The sequence below is a fragment of the Ahaetulla prasina genome, unplaced genomic scaffold, assembly GCF_028640845.1.
Source record: "Ahaetulla prasina isolate Xishuangbanna unplaced genomic scaffold, ASM2864084v1 Contig33, whole genome shotgun sequence".
In the NCBI taxonomy this organism is placed as follows: Eukaryota; Metazoa; Chordata; class Lepidosauria; order Squamata; family Colubridae; genus Ahaetulla; species Ahaetulla prasina.
The window spans coordinates 6,397-29,528 of record NW_026682098.1 but is presented as its reverse complement, the minus strand read 5'-3'; the positions used below and the strand labels follow the sequence as shown (position 1 = coordinate 29,528).

Genomic DNA, 23,132 nt, shown 5'->3' with positions numbered 1-23,132 from the left:
AGTAGGGAAGCGGAGATCCCTTCACTTGCTAGAAGACTCGCTAGTGCCTCGTAAGGGCTGAAAAAAGCTTTGAAAAAGCTACATTCGGAGTATAAAGTGCACCCAAATTTTCAGCCTCTTTTAGAAGGGAAAAAAGTACGTCTTATACTCCAAAAAATACGGTACCTAACTCCTACAGCACTGTCTTATGCCTAAAGATACATACCCACATTGTAACCTGTATTGCTATTATCCTTGTTATCTTCTCATCTTTCTCATCCTCTCATCTTTCTCACCTTTCATCTTTCCTGCTACCTTCTCCTATTGGTATGTTATGATTTATCAATTGTTGTTGTATCTTATGACTTATGATTGTATCATATGATTTATGATCTATAACTTATCACTTTGTTGTTTGTATGTACACTGAAAGCTTATTCACTGGAGATAAATTTCTTATGTGTCACACTTGGCCAATAAAGAATTCTATCCTGTTCTGTTCTAGTCTATTTCCTGTCTCTCATTAAGAAATTCCAATGAAAGTACTGGACCCTTCCTTAAGTTTTCCAAACTGTGTTTCCTTCTCCCTCAATGTCAATTATAACTCAATTCCATGGTAGGCTTCGGGAACGCCTAGTAAAGCATCTTCTATTGTTGACCATGAAAAATTGATGAGACTGCTGCAACAATATATTTAGTTTAATATGCAAAGTTCTAATATTATGTAGTGGTTTCATTATCAATAAATCTAAAATAAAATGCTAGCACTTTCTTACCTGAGGATGCTTAAGTTTCTCAATTTTGTCAGTGCTTTAAAGAAGTCTTCCATATATCCTTCATCCAAACGCCATTCCCTAAAGGAGAAAGACATTTTTGCCCTTCAGACTTTTTATTCAGTGTTTCTAGTTCTTCTATTTTGCAAATATAATGGACATTCCAGTCCATTTGAAAAGAAATCACAGATAAATTCATTCATATCGCCGTACAAGAATTTAGTAGTAGAAAAAGACCATTTTGTAAATGAAATGGTTACAGGTAGTCTTTGACCAACAGCTGTTGGAACCTGCCTATTACAGTCAGAAGTCGTGACAGCTGTGCAGTTCCAATGTGATTGTCTTACTTATAACCCCCTACCCATCCTCCCCCCAAAGTGGTCATTAAATAAAGCACAGGGTGCGCCAGGGGCTTGGTGAGAGGCCCTGGGAGGCTTAGTGCAGGTTATGCCATGGGCCTCGTAAGACCGCTCAGACAGATTATTCACCTGAAAAGCAAGCAGGGAATCAGGCAACTGTGACACCTGCCAGGCCAATGAGTCAGAGCAACTGAGGTCCAATTCAAATAATGAGGGAAAGCATTATGGCAGGGAACATAATCTAGAACACACAAGGAACTATAGAGAGCTGAGCAAGGGCCATCAGTGCATCTGCTTGAAAGGAGAGGGCAGCATTGCACCTAATAAAAGCACATCAGCACATGATGTTATGAGAACAGTCACCAGATCCTCCAGCCTCTAGAACCAAGGCTTGATATTCAGACTGGCTCATGGATTCTCTGCTGCCTGGATGCTGGACTGTTACAGGCAACTTTGGGGATTAAAGTTACAAGACAAGTTATGGGTTCTTTGAACATTCTAAAGACTAACTGCTCCCTTAGTCATTCCTGGCTACTAACCCAAAATTTATAACCTGGCAATACAGCTCCTCAAACGTGTCGTTGTCTGGTTTTCTATTTTGCATTATCTGGTCAGGACAATCACAGATGAGAGGAATAAATAAGGATGGAAATCCTTTATTGGGAGCTGTATTAAGCACAGTCTGAGCAGAACATGAGCTCAGCCCTGTGCCTAAAGCAGAAGAGTCTGAAGTCTGGAAAAAGAGCTCTTTGGACAGCTTCATTTCCAACAGATAACAAGCAGTGAACAAAATACAATGAGGAAATTATTCTTGTTAAGGAAAAAAAAACTACATTGAAGCCCATCTTCACAAGAGTGAAATCATTAAAAGAACTGCAAAACCATAAAACTGTAAAGGAGAGGCCAAGACTAGAAAATGCTGAAGCAGAAAAAATATTCTCCCAGGAATTGTGTCCAAGTCACACCACTAGAGGAATTCCTTTCCTTTCTCAATCTACTCCTCTTCTTTGAAATGAAAAATGAGATAAGCCTTAAAATCTCAGATAAAAGTATATAGTCAATCATTTTTAAAAATGACAAATTTCAAAATGACCTTGTTTTAAGGGAGGAGCTTAAGAAGTTTCCAATTATTACAGAAGCACCTTTTTATGTTATCTGCCATGAAAGATGGAACGTTTTACATGCAATGAAACTTCCAAATGGAACATGTGAGAGTGCTGAATTAGCTCTTTTTAATTAAAGGGAGAAAGACCCTGAGCTTTGCTATGGCCCAGTGAACTTCCAGTCTCTTTAAAGACTGCCAGGAATGGGCTATGAATAAAATAATCAAGCTTTTCATTTGTTTATTTAAAATTGCTACAGCCTCTGTATCTCTATAGCAATTGTCTCTCTGATCTTGAACTGAGATGAACACTTCCTGGTGAGATCATTATCAAGTTCAAGTGGGACTGATTGGTGTTGGCCTCACAAAAGGACAACTGCTCATTTTTAATTATCCTCCCATCGCAACTAGCCCAAGCTATCTCTTAATTGAATTAGAATAGAGCTGGAAGGGACCTTGGAGGTCTTCTAGTCCAACCTCCTGCTCATGCAGGAGACCCTATACCATTTCAGACAAATGACTGTTCAAGCTTTTCTTTAAAACCTCCAATGATGAAACACCTACAACTTCTGAAAGCAAGCTGTTCTAATGGTTATTTGTCCTCACTGTTAGGAAGGTTCTTCTTAATTCCAGGTTGCTTCTCTCCCTGATTAATTTCCATCCATTGGTTCTTGTCCTGTCTTCTGGTGCTTTGAAAAATAAGTTGACCCCCTCTTCTTTGTGGCAGCCTCTTAAATACTGGAATACTGCTTCACTTCTAAGATAATACTTATCTTCACTTCTAAAGACTGAGAGCCATCTTTAACTTAACTGCCCAAGGACACTTATGCATACTCCCAAGTGACATTTTTCTGGTCTCTTATTATATTTGAGACAGTAAGTTACAGAATAGTGGTGACAGGATCATAAACTAAATGAAATGTTCAACAGACTTTCAAAATACTTACTCATTTTCTGGAAGAAATGATTCTGTCTTTGCACGATATAGTAATGCAGAACCGTCAACAAAGAAGCATTCTAAATTCTGACAGTGTTGTACACAATAGGCCAGGATCATCAATTCCATATCTGAGTTGCACTGATAATCTAATTCAGTGATACCACATAGTGCATTTTTTATAAAATTGTCATCTTGTGTCTCATATAAATAACTAAACAATTCTTTTTGCAATTGGAAATTAAAAATCATTTCTTTAATATTATATTTCACATAGTCTAACAAAAATTCTTTATTCTTAGAAGAAATTTCCCATCCAAATTTTTTTTTCAACTCTCTCATTCTTTTTTGTTCATTTAAAAAACCAAAGAGGAAGCGAAATCCTACTGCAAAATCTGTCCTAAGAGATTTATGGCTTTTTAATAATGTCTGCAAATTTTTATTCCGGTTTTGAGAATGCTGCTCCTCTCCTTCTTCTAGAACATAAAACAAAGCAGCAAAAAACTCCTGGAAGCTTAAGTGAATGAAACTGTACATGTGAATACAATCAATGTCCTCTTTGAAGATGCTCTGATTCAGAAAAAGGGGGAGGGAGTTTCCCTGATCTAAAATGTGCTTCTTGACTTCTTCTTCCGTAAACAATATTTTCTGTTTCCAGACTCCTTCTTTAGCCAAAGTGCAGAAACCTTTCACATTTGATTGGACATCCTGTTTGGATCCTTTATGGTGAAACTTTAACAAACTAGAGAAATACAGTATGTAGATTGCAGTGAGGGTGCATGGTGTCTTCTGCAGATCCTTGCCTCTCTCCATCTCCTGTTTCATCACTGTGCAGATGATCCAGCTCACAAGGGGAATGACACACATGGTGAAAAGCATATCATTTTGTTTCACAAATCTGAAAGCTTGAATTGCTTGGTCTTTATTTTCAAAAAAATTGTAGAAATATTCTTCTCTTTCCTTTGTAGAAAACCCCAGTATCTCAAAATTGCGTGAGTGCTCTAAATATTGATGGAGTTTTTCCAGGGCAGTAGGTCTTGTTGTGATTATAAGAGAGGATTTAGGAAGAAGCTTTTTTTGAAATAAACTCCTCAAAAGAATTCTCACTGGCTCCTTCTTCCAGGGATCATTGCAAAAGTAGTTTTCAGGCTGATCAAAAGAAAACTTTAATTCATCAAACCCATCAATTATGAACAGAAGCTTCTCTTCATTCTTCAGTATGTTTCGAATGACATTTTTGGATTCGTGACACTTGAGCCATTCACCTGAAATTATCTCTGCAATACTATGCATCTCTGACTCTGCATGGAGATTCATCTTTCTACAGCAAATATAGAAAGCATAATTAAATTTGTCCTGGTAAAGTAGTTGAGAAGCCCAGTCAAACATGATTTTTTTGGCCGTTATGGTTTTTCCAATTCCTGCAGCTCCCTGTAACACAACAACTTGTGGAATTAATCCATATTTATCAGGGTTAAATAATGCTTCGATGCTGGTGGAAGACTCAGCTCTTTTGCTGATGATTTCACGATGTTTCCTTCCCATAGCCAGAATTTCATCTTCTTTCTCCTCTTTAGATGTGTGATAATCTAGGATCATTAGCTTTGAGTATCTCTTGTTCAGGGACACATATTCCCCAGGAACAGCGTTAGGATCTTTCATTGTTTCAAATTTTTTTTTAATGTAGTTTCTGTAATCTAAAGGAAGAATGAATCAAATTAGACATGTGAAAAATAAGGTCTCTGCACAAGACACTCAATTAAGTGTTTGGTCTGTGTATCTTCTCCTTCAAGCCACCCACATCCACCCTCTGGATTAATGTGTTGAGGAAAGTTGTAGGATACTTTGTTAGTTGGTTTGTCAGGATTAATGTGAATAGGCAAATACTGTAATACATTAATATAATGTATTAATCAATACATTAAATATTTATCATTTTAAACTCTTCTTATTTTACACATTTATGAAATGATTGCATTAAATACTAACAGGTTATATAAAATTCTTTCTTTGCACTTTAATAGATGAATATTTTTAAACATTACCCCCTTGGGATATATTAAATACTCTCAGAATGAGTGTAATTCTCAGCATACTTCATATTTAGTGTGGATTGTTTTTTATTCACAGAAAAAACACATACACACACAAGAGATGATGAATTTTCCACAAATAAATATGTTCTTTGGTAAATTTCTATGGGTTTTTTTCAAACTATTTCAATATATCCTTTTCAACATATTTTTGAAAAAGATGCAGTTGTTATTAAAATTTGAGGTTTCAATTCCCCAAATTCTGAATTATACAAATATGCATATGTACTGATGACATCAAATTTGGAAAAAAATTCATTCAGCATAAATTCTCATATAGATAGATAGATAGATAGATAGATAGATAGATAGATAGACAGACAGACAGACAGACAGACAGATGATAGATAGATAGATAGATAGATAGATAGATAGATAGATAGATAGATAGATAGATAGAAAGAAAGAAAGATAGATAGATTTATTTTCGTAGGTTTTCATGGGTATAGGTATGTAGGTCTTGCATTTTCGGATCTTTTCCCATGTAAGTTTGAGAGTATCTTGGCGACGTTTCGACGCGGTCTCACTCATCATCTTCAGGCTAGAAGTCAAGACACCAGCCTGAAGATGATGAGTGAGACCGCGTCGAAATGTCGCCAAGATACTCTCAATCTTACACGGGAAAAGACCCGAAAATGCCAAGATCTACATATATACATGTATTATATATATATAATTTTAGTTACTTAGATTGACACTACCTTCAGAATATAATAGATTACTAGATAATCCCTATCACTATTAAATTATTACTCAATATCATGATATATCATATCCGGAAAATTGCATTTTGATCCCTTTTCATATGTTAAATAGATGAAATGGAATAATCAGGATGTCGGAATGCTGCCATTCTGAAGGCGGGGAGGGGGGCTTTGTGGGTTGAATGTTTTGCATGCTTTTGCTTCTGCTGTACCTGCTTGGGAGTTTAGGGGGGAGGGGGAAAGGGCCATCTGCACAGGGTCCCTCTCTGCCAATTCCAGCCTGGAATTCAAGGTCACATTGTCCCTAGGATGACCTCTTCTCACCATCCAGCCTCAGAGTTTTTTAAAGCACCTTTATGGCATTTTACTGGCTACCTATGGACATGGGGCACTGGGGTGGGAGTTGAAGGGAAAAGTTAGCCTAACGCTTCACACACAAATTTCAAACTCCGCCTAACTTCTCTGCAATGACTACTTCTCAGTAGAAGTTCCTTTTGAAATGCAAACTGTTTAAGAGTCTGATTTTCTTGAGAAGGTAGCTGAGGCAGGTGCTTACATTAGGTGGAGTCTGCAAAGTGGTCAATCCGGAAAGCGCTGGGCCATATGGGAGAAGGAAGCCTATACAGTTCTGTGGGCACTCCTTTCTTGGAGGCATTTTTTAGTAAAATTCTTTTCCAGTTATGGACTGATCACAGACCTTGGAAGCTCTCCCCTAAATGGGTGCAATGGGCCCAGTACTTTCAGCGATTCAATTTTATCCTATGCTCTTTGCCAGAAGGAAAGAATTTCTTTGCTGACGCTTTGTCAAGAATGCCTCAGTACAAAAGTTCTAAGGTAGAAGTAGTCAAACTTCTCCTCCCATTGTACCAGTTGGCTGCCCAAATAACCATGAAAACACAGGGAAAAGAGAAACATCCTGTGGATGGGCCACAGCAGCTTCTCTTAAGACGGCTCTAAAGGATGACACCTGATTTACTAGCGATAAAAATGTTTGTTCCATTCAGGACGACCTAGCTTGGATAGGGGCCAAGCTATATGTACCTGCCAGTCAGAGATTTAAAGTTATACAAATGTGCCATGATGCCAAACAGGTGGGACATTTTGGGTTTGTAAAAACTTTGCACCTCATAAAAAGACAATTTTGGTGGTTTCTCTCAAAAAAGGCATTGAAAGTTATGTTTCCAGCTGCCCTATTTGTGCTTCAGCAAAGCGAAGGCAAGGGAAGACACCAGGCCTCCTCCAAACTGTAGCTGACCCCTCAGCACACTGGACAGAGATCTCTATGGAGTTTATTATGAAACTCTCTGAAAGCTCAGGAAACACAGTAATTTGGGTCATAATGGATCTTTTCTCTAAGTAGTTTCATTTTATCCCTTGCCAAATGATCCCCATGGCTAAAGTCTGGCAAAGATGTTTCTACATCACATCTATTGATTACATGGTGCTCCACAGTGAATACTTTCCAACAGGGGGGTCCAATTCACTTTTAAATTTTGGAGAACTTTTTTGGACTACTAGGTATTGAACAAGGACTAAGTTCTAGTCACCATCCTCAAACTAATAGTGGAATCAAAGGATCCAACTAAGTTCTGGAACAATACCTGAGATCAGTGGTGGGATTCAGCCAGTTCGCACCACTTTGGGAGAACCGGTTGTTAACTTTCTGAGCAGTTTGCTGAACTGGTTGTTGGAAGAAATCATTAGGGCAGAGAACCGGTTGTTAAATTATTTGAATCCCACCACTGCCTGAGATGCTTTATCAATTATCGACAAGACAATTGGACTGACCCCTTCCTGTTTGCTGAAGTTGCCTACAACAACACGGTGCACAATAGCACCAATTTCGCTTAATTCCAAGTAGCTACAGGACGAGAATTCAAACCTATGCCTGAATTACTAGTGAAAGATCCTGTAATTCCATCATTAAAAGAGTGGATTACTCAACTACAAATCACCTGTCCTGTTGTACGAAAGGACCTTGCCAAAGCTAGGAATGCTTACAAAGTCCAACTGATAAAAAAAACCCGGGGTGAAATCTAAATGTTTTGCTACCAGTTCTGTGGGCATGGCTTGGTGGTGGGGGTTATGTGACTGGGTGGGCGTGGTTATATAACCATGTGAATAGGGGATCAAAAGACAGAAAGTTACTAAACAATGTCCTGCTGGAGTAGGGTTGGAGTAGATGACCTCCAGGTCCCTTCCAGCCCTAGATTATCCTCTGAAGCTACGTCTAGTGCCAGGTTTCTACTCCTTCCTTCCTCTCCTTCCTTCCTTCCCTGCCTCCCTCCTTTCTCTCTCTCTTTCTCTCTGTTTGGGCAATAGGTTGTAAAAAATGCTTTTAAAAGGTAAAAAAACGCTCTGATGATCACAGCTGTGGCACGCAATCATCAAAGCCTTTTTTTAACCTTTTAAAAGCAGGAAATAACGATACCTGGGCAGGTGGGTGAAGCTTTGCTCCACCATTGCTACCAGATCACCAAACTACTGGCCATGATCGCTACTAGATCACGTGATCCGGTCCGTTCTGGGAGCATTTTACCCGATTGAACCTAAGGAATTTAAATTTGGGGATCATGTATATTTGTCCACACTATTACTCTGAGGGCCAGCCGTTCTGAATCTGATCGAACACTAGTAAGGTCTCATATTCAGACCTGTCTAGTGGCGATAAGTGCGGCGAAGCATGAGTATTTCTCCGCTCTTATTGCGTCGGCAGATAACCGCCCAGCAGCCTTGTTTAGGGTGACCCGCTCCCTTCTTACTCAGGGAGCTAGGGAAGACCCCTTGCAAGGCCGTGCTGAGGACTTTGGACAATATCTGCACGATAAAATCGCTCAGATTCGGGATGGGCTGGACACAGATTGGGTAGTCTCAGATGGGATGATGGAGGCGGTTCTTGAGTCTGTCATCTGGGAGGAGTTTAACACTGTGGCTCCCGAGGACATGGACAGGATACTGAGGAGGCTGAATACAACCACATGTTTATTGGACCCGTGTCCCTCCTGGCTGGTACTGGCCACACAGGAGGTTACACGAGGCTGGCTCCAGGGAATTGTTAACGCTTCTCTGATGGAGGGTGTCTTCCCTACAGCCTTGAAAGAAACTATGGTGAGACCCCTCCTCAAGAAGCCCTCCCTGGATCCAGCTGTTGTATCGAACTACCGTCCGGTCGCCAACCTTCATTTTGTGGCGAAGATTGTTGAGAGTGTGGTAGCATATCAGCTCCCTCAGTACCTGGATGAAACTGTCTATCTGGACCTGTTCCAGTCCGGCTTCTGGCCTGGGTACAGCACTGAGACGGCGTTGGTCGCTTTGGTGGATGATCTCTGGAGGGCCCGGGACAGAGGTTGTTCTTCTGCCCTGGTCCTATTAGATCTCTCAGCGGCTTTTGATACCATCGACCATGGTATCTTGCTGTGGCGGCTGGAGGGGTTAGGAGTGGGGGGCACCGTTTTTTGGTGGTTCTCCTCCTTCCTCTCTGACCAGTCGCAGACGGTGTTGGCAGTGGGGCAGAGATCGACCGCGAGGCACCTCTTGTGTGGGGTGCCCCAGGGGTCGGTTCTCTTGCCTCTCCTATTCAACATCTATATGAAGCCGCTGGGCGAGATCATCCGTGGTTTTGGGGTGCGGTGTCATCTGTACGCTGATGATACGCAGCTGTACATTTCCACCCCTAACCACCCCAGCGAAGCTGTTGAAGTGATGTCCCGGTGTCTGGAGGCCGTGCGGGTCTGGATGGGGAAAAACAGGCTCCGACTCAACCCTGCCAAGACCGAGTGTCTGTGGATGCCGGCGTCCCGGTATAATCAGCTGAGGCCATCGCTGTCTGTGGGGGACGAGTCATTGGCCCCCACAGAGAAGATCTGCAATCTGGGCATCCTTTTGGATGCACGGCTGTCGTTGGAAGAGCATTTGATGGCCGTCGCCAGAGGAGCTTTTTATCAGGTCCGCCTGATACGCCACTTGCGTCCCTTCCTACACCGGGATTCCTTATGCACAGTCGCTCACGCCCTCGTCACTTCCCGTCTGGACTACTGCAATGCTCTCTACATGGGGCTCCCCTTGAAGAGCACCCAAAGGCTCCAACTGGTTCAGAATGCGGCCGCGCGGGTGATAGAGGGAGCTATTCGTTGCTCCCATATAACACCTCTCCTGCACAGGCTGCACTGGCTTCCGGTGGTCTTTCGGGTGCAATTCAAGGTGTCAGTAACCACCTTTAAAGCGCTCCATGGCATAGGACCGGGTTACTTACGGGACCGCCTGCTGCTACCGGCGACCTCCCATTGACCAGTGCGCTCCCATAGGGAGGGTCTCCTCAGGGTGCCGTCGGCCAGTCAATGTCGGCTGGCGACACCCAGGGGGAGGGCCTTCTCTGTGGGGGCACCAATCCTCTGGAACAAGCTACCACCAGGTATCCGCCAACTCCCTGATCTTTGGACCTTTTGACGCGAGCTGAAAACATTTCTGTTCTATTGCGCAGGACTGGCCTAATGGGGTTTTAATAACTTTAAATTTTCCTTTTTAAACTGGTTTTAATTTTTGTATTAATTGTTTTACTTTGGCTGTAAACTGCCCTGAGTCCTTTGGGAGAAGGGCGGTATAGAAATTTAAACAATAAATAAATAAATAAATAATAAATCTTGCAACCCTCAAAAAAAATTAGGCCCTGGAAGATTGTGGGAAGTGCATAAGGAGAATTACAGGCAACACTGTCCCTTTAAACTACCATATCTTCCAGGACTTGAATGTCACACTTTCAGCTGCTTTCGGCATCACTAAGTTTTCCACCCTACCCCTGCCAGGCTGTACAGCTTTTGTCTGGAGGAGGAGCAGGAGGAGGAGGGAGAAGAAAGAGGGAATGTGGCTGAGTAAGAAGCGCCCTGCTGGCCAGGCACTGAATTGCCACCAGTGCCACCGCAGTGAGAGAGAGAGAAACAGAGACAGATACAGAGAGAGCAATCCAATCCAAGAGTTATACCAGGGCTGGCGGTGATGTGCGTTCTCTCTCTCTCCCTCTCTCTCTAGAATGACTGTCGCAAAGGCAAACAAGGGTAGTACCAATAGTAATAGGTGTCTTTTTTTTCATGGTCAGCACCACAAAGCCTCCTGGGGTTTTCCCCGTTCACAATAGTTTGCATAGATGGGGAAGGAGAGGAAAGGAAATGCTCATGCTGAATTAGTTCTAAACATAATTCAATAATCCTTTGAATAATTCCTTCCTTACCTGATAAATCTGAAAGTTGGTCAGCATCAGCACCTGCAACTAAAAATGGATTAGAATTAGTGAAATACACATTATAAAAATGGGTAAGTCATAATTATTTTTTTTTAAAAAAAGTAAATGCATGGGTTTATAACTTCTATGAATGTCTAGCAATATCACTTAGACTTATATACTGCTTCACAGTGCTTTATAGCCCTCTCTAAGTGGTTTACGGAGTCAGCATGTTACCCCCAACAATCTGGGTCCTCATTTTATTGCCCTCGGAAGGATGGAAAGCTGAGTCAACCTTGAGCCAGGTGAGATTCGAACTGCCAAATTGCAAGCAGCGGAGCAAGCAGCAGAAGTAGCCTGCAGAACTGCATTCTAACCACTGTGCCGCCACAGCAATGCTGCCATGTCAGTCGTTCAATCTTTTCAGTCTTCTCTGGCCTTAGTAATTTCATGAAATTGCAGCCCCCTAGATCTTTGGCAGCACTTCAGGGGATGGGTGGGTTGTGCCCTCCTTCAAGAAGGCTCCTATTTCTATATAGACCAATATATTACCATCCACTAGAACATCAGACAAACAAAAGCAGAGATATAGGTTGCAACAAGACACAAATGGGATTTGTTCTTGGGATTAAGGTTCTGGGACATTTGGCTCTCAAATTTAGGACTCCTGGTGTAGAAGAGAAGAGAGGAGAGGAGAGAGAGGAGAGGAGAGGAGAGGAGAGGAACAGAAAAAAACAATAGAATAAAATAGAATAGAATAGAATAGAATCTGGAAGGGCCCTTGGAGGTCTTCTAGTCCATCCCACTGCTCAACCAGGAGAACCTATACCATTTCAGAAAAGTGGCTGTCCAGTCTCTTATTAAAAACCTCCAGTGATGAAGCACCCACAATTTCTGAAGGCAAGATGTTCCACTGGTTAATTATTCTCACTGTTAGGAAGTTTCTCCTTAATTCCAGGTTGCTTCTCTCCTTGATTAGTTTCCATCCATTGTTTCTTGTCCTGCCCTCTGGTGCTTTGGAAAATAAGTTGATCCTCTCCTCTTTGTGGCAGCCTCTCAAATGCTGGAATACTGCTGTGCTATATTGTCCCCCCAGTCCTCCTTTTCTCTAGACTAGCCAAACCCAAATCCTGCAACTGTTCTTCATATGTTTTAATCTCCAGAGCTTAATTTAATTTAATTGCTCTTCTTTGCACTTTGTCCAAAGTCTCAACATCTTATTTTTTGTAGTGTGGTGACCAAAACTGGATGCAGTATTCCAGGTGTGGTCTTAGTAAGGTTGTGTAAAGTATTTATATTTCATGTGAGCTTGATTCTATGCCTCTGTTTATATAACCAAGGATTATATTAGCTCTTTGGTTGCTGCTGAACACTGCTAGTTCATGTTTAAGTGATCACTCACTACGACTCCCAGGTTTTTGAGCCAGGTTTTGCCTAATGTGTAATTATAACTTTGGTTTTTCTTAAAAACTAAAACTATATAAAAATATAGTTTAAAAATGTTTCATTTTGATAGTTCATTGAAGGAATTAAGAGAATGCTGCCCTTCTTTGTTCTTTGATTCCACCCAGCATTACATACCCTGCTCTCTTCCCTAGTAGCAACAATAGCATCACCACCTATCTTAATACTGTATGTATTATGTCAGGAGGGATACTGGAAAAAAGGGTGGATTAAATTAAACTTTTAAAGATCTCCCTTAAATTTAGATCAATTAACTAACCTCTTTGACTTGAACTTGGCCTATCCGTTTACTTTGACAGTGATAGGAAAATGCCAAGTTGAGTGAGTACAGATCCTCCCCTTTGGTTTGATTCCAGGCTCAAGACATGGAATCTCAGACTAGAAGGAAAGTCCTACTCTGAAATCCCAGGGAGCCACGGCCGATCCTAACCACCACCAACAAATCGGATGAGCAAGATTCAGTGGCAAAGAAATGATAATGGCTCTTTATTGCCAGTTGATCTTAAGTAGAGAGAACATTTCTGAAATATGTTGCGTTTTCTTACCTTTCTGTCCAGTTTCTTCAAGGTTTTTTGCAAGATCATTTCTGTTGCATTTTTGAAGGACATGAATGCACACCTCTAGAGCATCTTCTCCATAATATTGAATCAGGAGATCTATAACGTCTGGTGCATCCGCTTTCTCCAGTGAAGCTTTAGGAATGTTTGGTCTTCCATTATAATCAATAGAATTTAACCACCATTTAAATTCTTTAAATTGTTTCATAAGAAGTGCACTCAATGCATTGTAAAGAACTCCTTTCACAGTGCTATTCATGTCAATTATGATGGATTATATCCGATCTAAAATTAAAATTAGAGAATTAAACTAATATGGAAAATGAAATTTGAAGGAAGCAATATTAAAGTTAAATTAGTTAGCTCATTCATAAAGGCACAGCAGTTTATTTATGATTTCATTCATATTGGTTTGTGCATGTCACCTATTCCATACATTCTAGGCAGGCTATATTCCTAAAACATAGATAGCACTCATCCTGACCTTAGATGGCAAGCTATACCAAGAAACCTGTCCTTCAGGTTTTCACCTGTCTTTTCCAATGATGTGAACCCAGAGCTTTCCTCGTGGCTTCATATAACGGGCAGACAGATTCCCCTTGAAGTAAAAACCATCAGATTCCCCTTGAAGTAAAACCCATCATCCATGAGTCTTTTTTAATTGGCTATTCATAAGTCCTAGTAAGAAAAATTATAGTTTCATTGGAATATTATTATTTTTAATTCTCTGCCTATATATTGGCATTCACTATTTCACTAGTTTGCCATGCATGGTAAGCTGTCCCTTTATGATTTCCACATTTTCAACAGCAGTTAGAAGTCCCTTCACAAATTTTAGACAAGGTGTCGTATACCAACAGTACAACATCTTATAAAAAATTCTTTTAAAATTCTAAGGTAGTGTGAATTTCAGACCTTTTGACCATCATCTCCAATTGATCTATTTGTATGTTATAACCAAAATTCTTAGTCCATTTTATCATGCATTTTAGCTTGTCTCATTTCAAATCTCAACAAAAGTTTGTATATTTTTGCAGTTATATATTTACTGTATGGACATTATTCCATTCCAAGACTTTGGATTTAGTATTGTGGTTGACTTTGTGCCGGACTTTGCTTTATTGGAACTATGTGGGGGGGCTGTTTGCAGGCAAGTTTAATGCAAAAAGACTCCGGGAAATGACATTTAGTGCTGGTGGTGTTTAATTAAAGCCCTTAAAAACTCTGTGCGTGTACTTTGGGCCTGGAACAGTACATAGAAAAATCCTCTCTTATTGGAAAAATATGTTTTGTTTATATTTTATGGATTTGGGCAACCATAGTTTATCTGTTTTTGATAGTTTTTATTTTGGAAAATTTAATGATGCAATAAATTATTTGTAATAGATAAGTTACTATTTTGGGATATCTAAGGGTTTATTTCTGGTAATGATTGATAGTTTTCAGTTTTACAGGTAGTCATCAAGCCTGCCAACTGTATTTGTAACCAGAGGATTCATAGAAGTGAATCACATAACATGAATGTGATCAGTTCCTCTTTTCGCCCATGCATTTGCTAATCGAACGCACAGGTCGTTAAGTGCATATGAGGTATCTCAGGGTGGGAAAGGCCATGAGGGCCTAATGATGGAACAGGCCACCTCCTTAAGACCATCCAAGGCATCCCCTGACCCACTGAGATAAACTCATGCTCCCCACCATTGCTTCCCCCACTATCCTGACACACTTTGCAAAGATCTAGTAAGCTGTCTCCTCTCCAGCCTCTCTGCCACCGTTTCTTTGTCTACTCCTGGCACTCCAAATGCAAAGTGGTGACAGCAGAGGAGAAGCGGGACAAGTGCACCCTGCTCAGCTTCTCTGACCCACCGAGGCTGCTCGCAACTTCTGAAGTGCTGGGCAGCCTCGATGAGTATCCTCCAAAGATTTCCAGTCTTGATGCAGAAAAGCATGGGAAACTTTGGGACCGAAAAATCACGTCACTTCAAGCCTCCCATCAGTATGCAAACGCTTTTCTCGTGCAGACTGGAAGCTTCTGGGTGCCCTGATCTTGTGGAATTTCAGGCACCCGTTCTCATCCCTGAAATCGAATCATGGTCCCCAGCAGCTTCCAGTCTCTGGGCAAAAAGTGTTCGCATGCCGATGGGACACATCATTCTGTCTCAGAGTATTCCATTGGTGTGCAAACACTTTTTATCTGGAGACTGGAAGATTTGTTTGCATGCTGATGGGACACTTTAAGGCACTGAAATTGCACTGTCTCAAAAGTCCTATTGGCATGCAAACACTTTTTTCCTGGAGACTGGAAGTTTCTGGGGGCTTTACGAAAGGCTAACAAGGTTGGGGCCATTCTAATCTCCAAATGGAGGATGTTCCATTAGGTAGGGGTCATTGAGGACCCCTACCCAAGGACCCCTCTTCTAGTCCCTGCCAGCTGACATTCTTTGACTGACAGGATCTGCAGCATGCTCATTCTGCTAGGTCACGTTGGATGGGTAGAGACCAGGGGTGAAATGCTCCCTGTTCGGACCGGCTCCCGCAATCAGGTAGCGATGGTGGCTGCTGGTTTGGAGGACCAGTAGCAAAAATTCCTGGTTCCGCCCCACCCGCCTCTGCTGAGCCGCACCATAGCAGAGGTTTTTTTTTACTTTTTAAAGCAGTTTTTCTTCAGCTGAAACATACCTTGATAAGTAAAAAAAAACAACACTCTGATGATCGCAGGGCTGAGCAGAGATCATCAAAACCCTTTAAAAGTTTTTTTTAAAAAACCCTCTTCAGCCGAAGGGGGAAAAAAAGAAAAAAAAGAGGTTTTAAAAGCCTCCTCTGGCGATCCCAGAGGAGTTTCCTGATCCTCACAGGCTTTTAAACTCACTTTTTAACAGCCTCCACTTACAAGAGCCCCCACCCATGCCCAGCCAATTCCCCCTCCTCACTTACCTATAATTACTGCTCCTTTCGGGCACAGCATGTGTTTTTCTTCAGCTACTGATTACAGCCTGCTTTGACTTCCTGCTTTGCTGAATGAGGAACTCTGGGAGTTGAAGTCCACAATCTAAGTTACTAAGGTTGGAGACCCCTGATCTAAAAAAATAAATAAAAATAATAATAAAATAAAATATTTGTGCAGCTTTCTGAGATTTGGTATGTTTCTGTAGTGTTTCACTCTAACTACGCAAACACACAAAATCTCACAAAGCTGTATGTTCCCGGTTTGTACTGGCCTGCCCGATCCGGTAGCAATGGCGGCAGGTGGTTCGGAGAACCGCTAGCAGAAATCCCTGGCCCCGACCCTGCCTCTGCTGAGCCGCACCTTCATCAGAGGTTTTTTTTTACTTTTAAAAGCAGTTTTTCTTCAGCCGAAAACATGCCTTTAAAAGTAAAAAAACAGCCTTTGATGATCCCACGGCTCAGCTGAGATTGTCAGAACCCTGTAAACTCTTTTTTTTAACAACCTCTTCGGTCGAGGTTAAAAGGCTCCTCTGGCGATCCCAGCTGAGTTCCTCATCACCAGAACCTTAAAAAACATATTTTCTACAAGCTCTTCAACTGCTCCTTTCGGGCTGGCAAAGCCATGCTTTGCATCAGTTGCATCAGCTAGCAACTGAATCTGCCTGCCTGAAATCCATCTCCTCAGTCAACAACTCATCTGCCTGTTTTGCTGGCTGAGGAACTCTGAGAATTGAAGTCCACAAACCTTAAAGTTACTAAGGTTGGAGACCCCTGATCTGAAAAATATAAATAAAATAAAACAATAAAATAAAATATTTGTGCAGCTTTCTGAGATTTGGTGTGTTTCTGTAGTGTTTCACTCTAACTACACAAACACACAAAATCTCACAAAGCTGTATGTGGCATTTTGTGTGTATGTGAGAGTCAGTTGTGTTGTGCTGTTCTGTATGTACCTCTTATTCATTTGCACCTCTATAACTGTCTGGTTCGGTTCTGCAACCCAACAAGAAAAACACAGACTTCAGAGGATAATTAGAACTGCAGAAAAAATAATTGCTACCAACCTGCCTTCCATTGAGGACCTGTATACTGCACGAATCAAGAAGAGGGCCGTGAAAATATTTACAGACCCCTCGCATCCTGGACATAAATTGTTTCAACTACTACCCTCAAAACGACGCTATAGAGCACTGCACACCAGAACAACTAGACACAAGAACAGTTTTTTCCCGAAGGCCATCACTCTGCTAAACAAATAATTCCATCAACACTGTCAAACTATTTACTGAATCTGCACTACTATTAATCTTCTCATAGTTCCCATCACCAATCTCTTTCCATTTATGACTGTATGACTATAACTTGTTGCTGGCAATCCTTATGATTTATATTGATATATTGACCATCAATTGTGTTGTAAATGTTGTACCTTGATGAACGTATCTTTTCTTTTATGTACACTGAGAGCATATGCACCAAGACAAATTCCTTGTGTGTCCAATCACACTTGGCCAATAAAAAAAAAAATATTATTTTTATTATTTATTGTTATTGGCCACGCCTACCCAGTCATCTGACCACCAAGCCATGCCCACCAATTAAGCCATGCCCACAGAACCGGTAGGGAAAATTTTTAGATTTCACCCCTGATATGGATATAAGTATGAAAAGTTATAAAAAGAAAGGAAAGTATAAATATATATGAAGAATGACATTCAATTTCTTCTTCCAGGGATATAAAGAACATTTACATTCAACTCTTAGTTTAAGACTATAATAAAATATCCATTTTTCCCAATAAAAAAAAGGAAAGATAAAAAAATATACTTTTTTCTCATTTCGTCTGAAAAGTTCACAAAGGGCTTCCATTTACAGTGAATTTCTTCAGTGATTTTTCTTGCAAGAGGGCCATTAAGTTGGTGACCATTGCCAGCTCTGTCATCTTTATTAACCATTCCTCTATTGTGGGTATTGTAACATCTTTCCAATATTCAGCATATATAATTTGTGCAATCTATATATACCTTCTTTGTGCTGTGATCAGCTGGATCTGAAGGTTTAAATTGTCACAGCAGTTGAATTATATCTTATATTTCTTTCTCTAAGAAAGGTTTAAAATCTCAATGCCTCTTTCTCAAGAAAAACAAGAAAAAAACTTCATAAGTTTCTGTTAAACCAGCAGATAAAAAGCTTAAATTGAATGAGTGAATAGATTATTCATTAGCAAAGAAAATATTGTTGAAAATATTTCACTTTATTTGATTTAAATTAAAATGTCTCTATGATAAACAAACCTAAGAAATCAAATGAACAATATACAAATCAAACAGAAAACTGTAGCTCCATTAATTTATGCCCTGAGTATTTTAGATCTTCACACAGCAGCTTTTTCTAATGGCACTAATGCAGCCATCATGCAAATATACCTTATGCAGGGTCTGGTTTGTCCTGAAAACTCATACAATGCCTCTCCCAAAGGATTATTTTAAGGATGCTTCTTGAATCCTACAGAGGGTAGTCAGAAACAATACAAATAAAAATCAGCTACTGTATGAACACAGGATTTGAAGAACCTGAAATGTATATCACTTTTGTCAATAATGATACAGCCTCTCCCTGGTTATATTTACAAAAGGAAAACTGTCAAGAGATAATTACTTTCAAACTGAGAACTCTGCTCACCTACCTTAATCTACCTCCATAGAATCTGAATGTTTGAGCCTCTCACACAGTGCTTCTATTTCCTTCTCACACTTAACCTGGATAAAGAACCCTAGCTCTCTCACCAACGGTTTTTCCCCAAGAACTTGAGCATGATCCCTGCAGTGATTCTGTGAAAGACTTTTCACCAAGTCTGAATTAGATAACACGCTGTTGGTTCTCCAGACCTGGTCAGAACCTACAGAATACCACCTCTGATTGAAAGTACTTCAAAGGCTGCGCAAAATCTATCAGAAGCCCCACAGATCGAACTACCCTCTGCATCCGGCTTATGCCCTGCACCAGGGGGGAAATGCTACTGGTTTAGACTGATTCAGCCGAACTGGTAGCGATGGCTCCACAAGGCTCCACCCACCTGCCTGGTCGTTGTTACTTCCTGGTTTTAACTGTTTTTAACTGTTTTTAATCTGTTTTTTACCCTCTGCGCATACACAGAAGGGTTTGCGCATGCGCAGAGGGTCCGCATGCACACGTGACATGCGTGTGTGAGCAAAGCGAGCATGTTGTACACAGCACATGCACTTCCTAACTAGTAGGGAAGGTAAGTAGATTTCACCCCTGCCCTGCACCCTTCTGGGATGTAACTTCCCTTTCCTTCTTCCAGAGTGGCATGTGGGGCCTTCTATGAATACTTAGTTTTCAGTTACATTGAAGCAGCACATACAGTACAATTCCTCACAGACAGTACTTTGTCTCAGTAGTAGGTAATCAATGGCTGCCATGAGTTTTGCCCCCATTTTGTCACTTATAGATGGGCTATTCATTCCTGACTAAGGCTCCTCACTTTCTTTCCCCTTTTTGGTCTCTGGATCTGATAGTTCTCCCAACAATACCAATACAGTATGTGGGAGGGTTTCAGTTTAGGCCTTAGTGCTTTTAAAGTCCTATAATTTTCTGGCCAAATTAACCCTCCAGCCTCATCACTGAGCAGGGTCCATTCCTTACAAAATTTGTATGTGCATCTTAATGTCATGCCTGGCTGAATAGGCAATTCCTCCCACAAGCTTCCATCTGTCTCCCTGTTTCCCTAGGGAGATCTCAGTGGGACTTTTGACCCTGATTTTCCCATTTCTCGGCCACATTCCTTGGATCACCTGCTGACCACATTAAGACTCTAAGATGCCTTTCCTGGGTCCTCCACAACACCACAAGGAGAAAGTACCTTCCAACCTTCGGTCTGCCACCTCAGGGTTTTCAGGTAAATGCCCTGTCCACTGTCCACTGAAATTTTTCAGAGTATGGGCCCCTCCTTATGGGATAGGACTCTGTTCAGTGATTTCCCAGAAGGTTGCCCAAGTGAGGTTCTCTCACGCACTTTTCAGTTCTCCCTTTCACACATTCTCTCTTTTCTCTAGCAGAAGGTCCTCTGCTTGGGCCAAATTCCCTTGCTTTCCAGAGCCCGTAGCAATGGGTCTTGGTGCAGCTAGGAAAGGCACAGAGGGAGCAGGATCCAGCTGCGATCAGAAAAGGCAACCCTCTTTTTCACACTCATGCACACACACTCTTGTCTCAATCTCCTGGGCTTTTAAGCTTTATTAAAATTTGGAAGGCACCCACCTCCTTTCGAACACACATTGAGTCCAGTCTCACAACTCCCTTTACTACCTTCTTCAATCAGGAAAGGTCCGGGGAACCCACCCACAGGCAAAAGAAGCCTGTTGCCGACTAGGTAAAAATTTACCCTGATCTGGTCCATCAATCAGATTAGCTGGAGGTCCCTTTGTAGTCCCCAAATTGAAGGGAATTAAATTCCAGGCTCGTCCTTCCAGCTGGGAAAACGAACAGAAATATCTCCTTAGCTGAAATAAAGAAATTGAAGCCAGTCGCTAGAAAGGAGGTTCAGTTTATCCAGAAGCAAAGTGACACAGCATCAGTATTGGGACGGCTGACAACCAGTTCTGCTGAGTGGATGGATTTTTATATGGTTCCTGGGCTTTGTAATTGAAATAGCTGGATTTGTTGTGCAATGGATTCGTATATGCGCTTTTTAATATTTTAATGGTGGTGGGCTAGCTCCTGTAGAGGTTAAGGGGTCACATCCTGCCCTCTAGGCCAAGTGTTGGAAAGTAGATCAAATGTTATTGTTTGTTTTTAATCTCTTTAACTTTTGGCTTCTTGTAAAACCTGAAGCTGGTGATTGTTCTATTTGTGAATAGGCTGTATCCTGCTGCACTTTCCTCTGTATACCAATGACTGCATCTCTAACCATCCATCTGTTAAACTCCATTTCCTCCTCTTCTGTTTATTCTGTCACTGCCAATCCCAGTGTAATCATCTATTTTTTGTACTCTTTTAATTATTCCCCTCAATCTTTTCTTCTTTTCTTTTTTCCCTTTCTTTTTTAAAGTATCCTTCCCCCTCTCCATATCTATTCTTTCACTATCAGTCCCAATATAATTATCTGTATTTTTATCCTCACTCATTTTTTTCAGCATTATATTTTTGTTCCTCGTTTCCTCATAATTTCTTCATAATTTCTTTTTTTATTTTTAAGCCACTGTTCTGCTTTTTATTTCCCTTAAAGGATTCTCGTACCATTTGAAACATCTCCCATAGTTCCTCATATTCATCCTCCCAACTCTCCATATTGTCAATATAAGGAGAAAGGCTTTTTAAATTTATTTTAACTTGTGTATAGTTCAAATTCAAGTCCAAAATATTGTCTCTTTTCCCCCCTTCTTTTTTCTATTTCCAAATGTAAGCCAATTCAGATTTTTTTTCCTAAGTCTTTCTAATTCAGGTCTTTGATCTTCCCAGTCCTTTGAAGCTGTGCCACAGCTGTTTAAATAAGTACTCCTTCAGTCTTTCTCTTTCTTTTAGTAGCCTAAGCAATGCGATGTTATTTTTTCCCTCTCCAGCGATGTTTCTCTCCAAACCACAAATCCCGGCAACAAAATGTCACTCATTAATCCACAAAAATAATTACTTTGTCTTCTTCAATTAAATCCTTTTGTTAGCAAAAGATGCTTTCTCTCAATTTTCTTCTCCTTTTAGTATTTATATTTTCTTCCAAAACCAATTTTAAATCCAGATGGAACATTATTTCTTTTAGGACTTTTGTCTTATAAATCCTCTTTGCTGTTTGCTTCCTCTCACTTTAAGTTTCTGCATGCCAATCAGCTGCTAACTTCAAACCAGAAAATCTTTTCAGCTTTTTAAAAGTTTTTCTTCTTACCTGCGAGTTGACCAATTTCTCGCTCAGTAACAATACTCTGCTCAAAGCTCCACTCCTGCTCAATCCTTTTGTGTGGCTGTCCCAACTTTGGCAGCTCCTATGGCTGCCTTTCCTTGTCGTTGGGTCAAAGGCTGGGTGCCAGCGCTGCAGGGAATTTGCAACTTCCCTGTTCGCTGTCCCTCCAAGACAGCTATGGGCCATAAAGGATCCCTGAAACGACCGGAATTTCAGCATTCTTCCCGAAGCCCCGGGGTTCATGTCATCTTGTTGCGATGCTAGCCAGGCCTCTTGTCCCATCTGTTAAACTACTGAAGTCCGCAGATGACACAACAGTGATCAGTCTCATTCGAGACAATGATGAATCCGCATATAGACGGGAGGTTGAATGACTAGCCTCGTGATGCGACCGAAACAATCTGGAACTGAACACACTCAAAACTGTAGAAATAGTGGTAGACTTTAGGAGAAACCCTTCCATACTTCCACCTGTATGGGGCCTCTGGTGGCTCAGCAGACTAAGTCTGTCTGTTATTAACACAGCTGCTTGCAATTACTGCAAGTTCAAGTCCCATCAGGCCCAAGGTTGACTCAGCCTTCCATCCTTTATAAGATAGGTAAAATGAGGACCCAGATTGTTGGGGGCAATAAAAGTTGACTTTGTATATAATATACAAATGGATGAAGACTATTGCTTAATACATTGTAAGCCGCCCAGAGTCTTCAGAGAAGGGCGGGATATAAATTCAAATTAAAAAAAAAAAACCTCTCACAATACTAGACAACACAGTATCCACAGTAGAAACCTTCAAATTTCTAGGTTTTACCATATTGCAAGATCTAAAACAGGGGTCCCCAACCTTTTGGACCTCAGGGACCACTAAATTCATAATTTTAAATCTCGTGGACCACTAATATGATCTGCTTAATGACCAGCTGGGTGGGTGTGGCTAGGTGGTCATGTGACTGGGTGGGCATGACCAACTTGATGTCACTCACATTGAGGGGCGCCTCACCGGCCTCTACTTATCCCTCCCCTCCTACCCACTCCTCCCCTCCCTGCCCAGGCTGCTTAGGGCCCCAACAGGAAGTTGTTGTTGGAGCTAAGCA

General features: G+C 41.1%; 1 protein-coding gene across 1 annotated transcript; it reads right to left on the bottom strand.

Annotated features, from left to right (window-relative positions):
• Positions 1-663: 663 nt before the first annotated feature.
• On the bottom strand, positions 664-21,159 carry LOC131187327 (NACHT, LRR and PYD domains-containing protein 12-like). Its single transcript, XM_058161583.1, has 7 exons — positions 20,532-21,159; positions 18,556-18,634; positions 16,118-16,261; positions 13,172-13,468; positions 11,172-11,210; positions 3,161-4,847; positions 664-833 (listed from the first exon to the last, which is right to left on the bottom strand). The coding sequence occupies exons 4-7, from the start codon at positions 13,440-13,442 to the stop codon at positions 752-754; spliced, it is 2,079 nt and encodes a 692-aa protein (XP_058017566.1). The 5' UTR covers positions 13,443-13,468; positions 16,118-16,261; positions 18,556-18,634; positions 20,532-21,159; the 3' UTR covers positions 664-751.
• Positions 21,160-23,132: the final 1,973 nt, after the last annotated feature.

What these genes read in the sequence shown, in the direction of transcription:
- LOC131187327 (XM_058161583.1), bottom strand. Translation starts at nt 13,442, where the DNA reads ATGAATAGCACTGTGAAAGGAGTTCTTTACAATGCATTGAGTGCACTT. An exon ending in TGAAGAAACTGGACAGAAAG is followed by an intron (nt 11,211 to 13,171) that starts GTAAGAAAACGC and finishes ATCCATTTTTAG; the next exon opens with TTGCAGGTGCTGATGCTGAC. An exon ending in TCATTTCTTCCAGAAAATGA is followed by an intron (nt 834 to 3,160) that starts GTAAGTATTTTG and finishes TTTCTCCTTTAG; the next exon opens with GGAATGGCGTTTGGATGAAG.